Source organism: Contarinia nasturtii, unplaced genomic scaffold (assembly GCF_009176525.2).
Source record: "Contarinia nasturtii isolate CC-2019 unplaced genomic scaffold, AAFC_CNas_1.1 Cnas_scaffold_2678, whole genome shotgun sequence".
Taxonomy (NCBI): Eukaryota; Metazoa; Arthropoda; class Insecta; order Diptera; family Cecidomyiidae; genus Contarinia; species Contarinia nasturtii.
In genome coordinates, this window is record NW_022199997.1 from 999,400 (window position 1) to 1,006,302 (window position 6,903).

General features: G+C 33.4%; 1 protein-coding gene across 1 annotated transcript; it reads right to left on the reverse strand.

Annotated features, from left to right (window-relative positions):
* Positions 1 to 316: 316 nt before the first annotated feature.
* Positions 317 to 2,261, reverse strand: LOC116348774. Its single transcript, XM_031779886.1, has 5 exons — positions 1,996 to 2,261; positions 1,794 to 1,921; positions 1,606 to 1,629; positions 1,185 to 1,496; positions 317 to 1,121 (listed from the first exon to the last, which is right to left on the reverse strand). The coding sequence occupies exons 1-5, from the start codon at positions 2,172 to 2,174 to the stop codon at positions 475 to 477; spliced, it is 1,290 nt and encodes a 429-aa protein (XP_031635746.1). The 5' UTR covers positions 2,175 to 2,261; the 3' UTR covers positions 317 to 474.
* Between the last annotated feature and the right edge of the window lie 4,642 nt (positions 2,262 to 6,903).

The following is a 6,903-nucleotide window of genomic DNA, read 5'->3' on the forward strand; positions in this document are numbered from 1 at the left end:
TTAAACGTACTATCTAGGCAACCAAAATCGGCGAGTATTTATAATAGATGTATCGTTTAAATTTTAAAGACGCTGTATTTCATATTCATATTCATTTCAATTTACTCATTTTTGTCGTCCCAATTGTAAGAAAATTAAAAATCAGTCTAAACGATTTTTATAAGTGGACATAAAACAATTGAGCATGTGTGTATCCAGTATTTCAGTCTTATTAAAATTAGATATTTTCTCAGAAAATTTATTCAGGCTGTTGTTAAAATTTCTATTTCAATAAGCGTAATAAAATGTATCATTCCAATCAATTTATTATATGCGATTGTTATTGTCAAATAATTTGGTTTTATTTTGAAGAGTAACTTTTTATTTTTTATATCTTATTAATCCGCAGAATAAACGGCCAATAAATATAAATGGAAAATGTTTAATATGATTTTAAATTTTCCATTTGATGTCATCATCAGTCTAAAATATGAATTACTTGTTGACCTCAACAGCTGATGTTACTTTTTGTCTGCAATAGGGACATCTACTCCCAGATGATGGGGTATTTTTCCAATTGTTCCAACAGGTCATACATATTTCGTTATGATTGCTCGGCAATAAAAGGACATTTTTCTTATTTTCGGAGCAAATAGAGCAATCAGTTTCGATGGATATCCTTTCTTCTAATTCAACATCATGAGCACCCAAAAATAGTTCCGCCATATTAAATGAGCCAATTCCTCGCCAGAAATTCTCCAAGTTCGCATTTTTTAAATAAAGATTTAATTTCTTACCACGATGTTGAGATTTTAATGTACTATATACACCGATTGTACATTCATCATCCAATTCCTTTCCATTGCGTGTCCACACGCTGCCATTTCCATTTTCTCTGACCCATATAAAAAGTCGCTTAGTAGATGTTCCAAGATGTATGAAAAATGCGATTCCATGCTCATCATTTAAGAAGCCCAAATTGTCCTGTTTGGCATTTTTTACGTAGATATCAACATCTCCCATTTGATCCCACATCCCCACCTTTTTGGAAGTGTGAATCACTTGAACATAATTGGCATCACCTTTATTGATGCTATTCTTTATTTTCGGTCCAAATCGTGGAGTTTTTATTGGATCTAAAGCTGTTTGAAATCGACACATTTGTTAAGATACTTTTTCTACCGATGTTTGGATAGAATACATACCTAATAGTAATCGAACTCTCTCGCCCGTTTTTCTAAGCAAATATTGACAAGTTCTTCCAGCGATATGTGCACCAAAACTAAAACCGGTCACATCGACTTGTGATAAATTTCTGAGACAAGTTCTTTCCGTTGTTGCCAAACATTTTGCTCTTACGCCAAACACCAAGTCGCGTGCCATCTTTGCCACATATTCAAGCCGTCGGGTTTTCACCATTTTATTTACAATGGGATACATTTTTAAAACTTCCGATGAATTCATTGCGTAGGAATAAAATACAACACATATATTGTTTTGGGATTTTGCGGACCATTCTACGAAGAAAAGATATTCGTTTTTTATAGTCAGAGTGTGAAAAAGAATTGAATCGTATTGTATTTCTTACACAATCTTTTATTGTTAGAATAGTGAAAAAAAACTTACCTTTAATATATTGAAGAAGCGAATCTGTGAAAAAACGTTTGAATATAAATATAAGTTAAAAACTCAAAAAGAGAGTGGGGTACAAAATTGTTGTTGGCACGCAAAGTGCCCATCGGGCGATGTCTAGTCATGACTATTGGATTGTTTCTAAATCGAATTTCGTGTTCTTAAATTGTGAAAATATTTACCAAATGTAGAATCGACCTCATTTGCGACCCCATAGAAAAACAAGGATAAACCTTTTCCGTTATGCAGGCTACTAATCAAACCTGGTGGTATGTGTCCATTTACATCAGTTATATCAAACTGATTTTGACTGAAAATTATACGTATGCATTTAGGAAAGAAAATGAATTAATAAAATAAAAAATGAAAAATTGGGATACATACGAAGGATTTGATATACACGCAAATTTAATGGGATCACCTTGATATTCGAACTCATCAATATCGAAATTTTCATCTGCGCCACCACCAAAGCAGCCACCGCCTGGAAAGCAACCACCGCCAGCTCCATTGCACGCATTTAGAAATGCAGCAAAAATGACCGTGTAGAAGATTATAATCATTTTTTCGCCAATTTTTCGTCACTTTTCTTCCTCTAGTGTTTCCAACAACTTATTCACGTGGCCAGACTGTAATTAACTGTTTTTCTTGGAGCCATATTGTATTTATAAGCGAAAAACAAGTATTAAAAATGTTGAATTTGAACTAAACATTTTTATTTAATATAGTATTTTTATGCATGACGTCCTTTCGTAATTCCACCAGAAAAGTTGAAACAATATTGTAAACAAGTTGTTTTTCAGACAAATGAAATTGTTGAATATTGATAATTGAATGGGTTCGAATAAAAATTCGACTTGTACCAAGCGAGGTTGACGTATATGAGATTGGGAACTTTTTTATGCGAACGCAGCTGATCAGCGCCATCTCACATTAGTTCGAATTAGATCGAAAAACTGAATTTAATTCTGTAGCATTGAAATGAAAAAGAGAAAAAACAACAACAATAGCACGGCCGCACAGAGCTGTACATCTATGCGTGCTGATGCATACATACACATATACGCTTTCTTCATTCTTTCATTCCATTGTTATACGTATCTCACTGGTCAACAGATCTATGTAGCCATGTTACTGTTGTTGTTTTTTTCTCTTTTTCGATTCAATTCATTGTAACTAAATTGAGTTCAACTATGGAATACAAGATGGCACAGATGAGGGGGATTCGCATTTTGTCTCTTCATAGGCTTAGCCGGTTGACTTGTACGAAGACTCTATAAAAGTGGAACACAGAGTTTTTTTATATAGTTTATTTGTTGTAATACAACAACAATTCTATGTAAAAAAAACTCTGTGTTCCACTTTTATAGACTCTTCGTACAAGTCGGATTTTTATTCTATTCCATTCAATTTATCATGATATTTGTGTATTTTATAAGTCGTATTGTATATTCATATGATTCTCTTCACTATATAACAATAATTGGAATATCTCAATTATAAGAAAATTCAAAATAACTCCTGCTTTCGCGATATCGTTTTAAAAGAATTCGTGAAACACTTGGGCATGTGTGTAGAAAGAATGTGGTATTCCAATGTTATAAAAACTGGATATTTTTCTCTAAGGTTTCTTCCAACTTGTTGTTAACGTAGAAATAAACTTCATGTTTCTTATTTACGTCATTACTTTGTATAGTTCAATATATTATATATTATTCAAGTATTTTCAGCGTTTGTCATAACAAAAGAATTGTTCAAAGTTTCATAAATATTAAAAAAAAAATCCTTCTCATAAGAAATTGTATTTGAATTTGACAGTTAGTATGACATTTGCCACAGGTTCTTTACTGAAATAAATTTAGATCGTATAAGCAAATAGGTGGAGTCATAGATTACCTATCTCCCATTCAAATCGCAAATGTTTCTATGGCATGGTGTTGACGAACATTTCTTTTGAAGGGTGTGATGGCAAAATTGCGTACTCTTCTCCGGAAGAGTCAATTTCATTCAGTGTAAAAGACGTTCGGATGACAATTGATGCCCTTTTTTCGGTTTTTTTGTTCAAAATTTTCTTTGCTGTTTTATGTTTAAAAGTTTTTTTTTATTTCCTCGAAGGACCAAAATCACACTTGGTTTCAACAGGTCGTACATATTTCCGGATCTTTACATGCACAATTTAAACGGGCGTTCTTCTTATTTCGGAAGCATATACCGCAAATCTAATGAGATCACCTTGATATTCGAACACATCAATATCGAAACCTTCGTCTGCGACACCACCAACGCCGGGAAAGCAACCACCACCAGCGTCATTGCACGCATTTAAAAATTCAGCAAAAGTGACTTTATATTTTTTTTATTGGAAGTATAAATTAAAACGTAAGGATTTTTCACTGAAATTGGGCATTTATTTCAAGAGAATGTTACACATTTTTTTATTCAAAGTATTGTCCATCGGTAGCTAGGGGATATCCATGCGAATTAGAATTAGCACATTAGCAAAAAATAGGGAAATTTACATGAAGAAAATAGCAAAATTAGCAATAAATAGCAGAATTAGCACTGTACACGTATATACTTTAGTAAGCATTTATTCTTGAATATATTGAAATAATTAATTAAAATAAAATTCACAAAACAAACGAATTGAATAGTGTTGAACTAAAATGTATCAAAATATGTAGTTAAATACGCTTTTTCTTATTTTTAAATAAAAATATATTCAATATCACGTAACCAAGCACGTTTCATCTGTATTAACTACAATTTACGAATTGCAATCGGAAATGTAGATTTGATGACAGATTTCTTACTGAAAACGTATACGCTAGTGCCTGCTTCAAATATACACGTTGAAAGTGTCAACTTGAAACATTTACGTAAACACATTTCAGTTATTCGATCATGCTGTCAATCTGACGTATGCAATATTTTTGACGTACTAGAGAAATTAGCAAAAAATAGCAGTATTAGAACAAACTAGTAGAAATACTAGCAGAATTAGTGAAAAATAGAGAGAAATAGCGTTTATTATTATAAATTATTCGATCTGCAATTCACGGTTATCCCCTAGATCGGTAGCCACTACTTTTTCCCATTTTCCAGGCAATTCATGGATTCCGTGCCAAAAGAATGGTTGTTGTTTTGAACGAAACCACGAACCGACCCAATTTGCGATTTCCTCCGAAGAAGTGAAGCGTTTGCCTGCCAATTCGTTTTGCATCGTTCGAAACAAGTAGTAATCAGAAGGAGCAATGTCTGGTGAATACAGCGGGTGGGGTAAGACTTACCACTTAGTTGTTTCCAAGTATTGTTTGACGACATTTGCAACATGTGGCCGAGCATTGTCATGAAGAAGAATTAACCGGTTGTGTTTTTCCCTCCATTCTTTCCGATCTTTGTCCAATGCTCGCTTCAATTGTATCAGTTGTAGTCGATCTTGAAACCATGAATATCTTCCTTTGCTTGCGATGGTCCTGGTTCGCCGCGTCGAACGTATGATTTTTTTCGCTTTGGGTTATCGTAGTGGATCCACTTTTCATCGCCCGTAACAATTCGATCCAAAAATGACTTGCTTTTTTGTCTTGCGAGCAGCATTTCACAGATGGTAAAACGCCTTTCAACATCTCTCGGTTTCAATTCGTGCGGCAACCAGTTTCCAAATTTTTGGATGAACCCTAATGCTTTTAAACGTTGTGAAATGGTTGCTTGAGTTACTCCCAATGATTTAGCAAGTTCTTCTAGCATTTGGCATGGATCTTCATCGAGTAACAATTCCAATTCTTCATCTTCAAATTTTTTCGGCTGGCCTGGACGCTCTTTGTCTTCCGTGTCAAAATCACCACTTCTGAATCTTCTAAACCATTTTTCACATACACTTATTGAAATTGAATATTTGGGATACGTTTCCGACAGCAAACGATGACATTCAGCAGCACTTTTCTTTTGATTAAAGTACAAAAGCATTGCTTCCCGCAAATGCTGTTTTGTTGAAACATAATTCGACATTAATCGCAATAAAAAACTTGTGTGTGCAGTATTGTTTTCACTTTGACAGATCGAATTTAGTAGATTTTTTGACGCTCTTTAAGATACAACATCTTTCACTGTCCAAACAATTGCATGTGTGATAGATATGAAGTTAGATAAGAATCCTTACGTTTTAATTTATACTTCCAATACAATTTTTACCGATTTTTCCTTACTAGCTACCCCAAAAAATTTCTCTCGTCATTCTGAACAACTTTCCCATACATCACTTTTTGGTCCAATGAAGTTTTGGTCAAGTTGGGTACTCCCCCCACTCCAAAGGGGAGCAACCCCCATTTCCACTAAATTATTTAAAAACTGCTGGCTTACTCGCTATATGAAAAATTGACATGGTTCTTTTTCAAAAAAATAATTTTATACGTCGCAAAATCTAAAAACGATATAATGGTCTTTTCTATCGTAAATTTTCCAAAAAAAATTCAAATAAATTACTCCCAGGCTACAGATTTACCGGCATTAAAATTGTAATGTTACTAACCATTACATTAACATAAATGTTTGTAATAGCTACTACAATTGTATTAGATATTACTGTAATGCTAAAAATCTGACATTACAATTGTAATAGCATAAATTTTTTGCCGTTAAAAAAAGAGATTTTTTTGGAAAAATCATGATTTTATAACAGTTTGCCTAGGCCATACGGGGCGAGGTACAAATTTTTTTTTGGTAGGTACGCATAGTACATAATTAGTACGTAATTATGGCATAAGCACATTTTCAATTTTTTTTTTGTCGTCCGCATATTGTCACGGAACTGACTTTTCATATGCGCTATCCGCAAAATGTGTATGAAGCATTCGATACCGTCCGCAAATTGGATGTATATTCGAATGACCGCACATGTGAAAGTCGAAACTGGGGACTAGGTTTAAATAATTGTACCAAAAATGTACTTAATTGTACCGCAATTTATTTTTAATTGTACCTTACTCGTTTGGCTAATATTTGAGGTTCAAATTTCGGGGTACTTCAATTTGCCGGTCAACTAGCCAAAATAAAACTCAAAGATATTTTTTAGAATTTTATGGCTGATAATAATTGTACCTAAAATGTACCTTCAAAATAACATCATCATAAAGTCATTACTTCGATGGTGTTCTTCTGCAGAGCATGTCCTTCAAAATTCACGGGGGGTTTCCCGAAAAAATGGCGAAAATGAAAATCAACGATAATTTTTCAAATTTTATGGCTTATAATAATTGTACCAAAAATGTACTTAATAGTACCGCAATTTATTTT

Coding starts and splice junctions, on each gene's coding strand:
- LOC116348774 (XM_031779886.1), bottom strand. CDS start 2,174: ATGATTATAATCTTCTACACGGTCATTTTTGCTGCATTTCTAAATGCG. Junction 1,630..1,793: donor TGAGGTCGATTCTACATTTG/GTAAATATTTTC, acceptor GTTTTTTCACAG/ATTCGCTTCTTCAATATATT. Junction 1,122..1,184: donor GAGAGTTCGATTACTATTAG/GTATGTATTCTA, acceptor GATTTCAAACAG/CTTTAGATCCAATAAAAACT.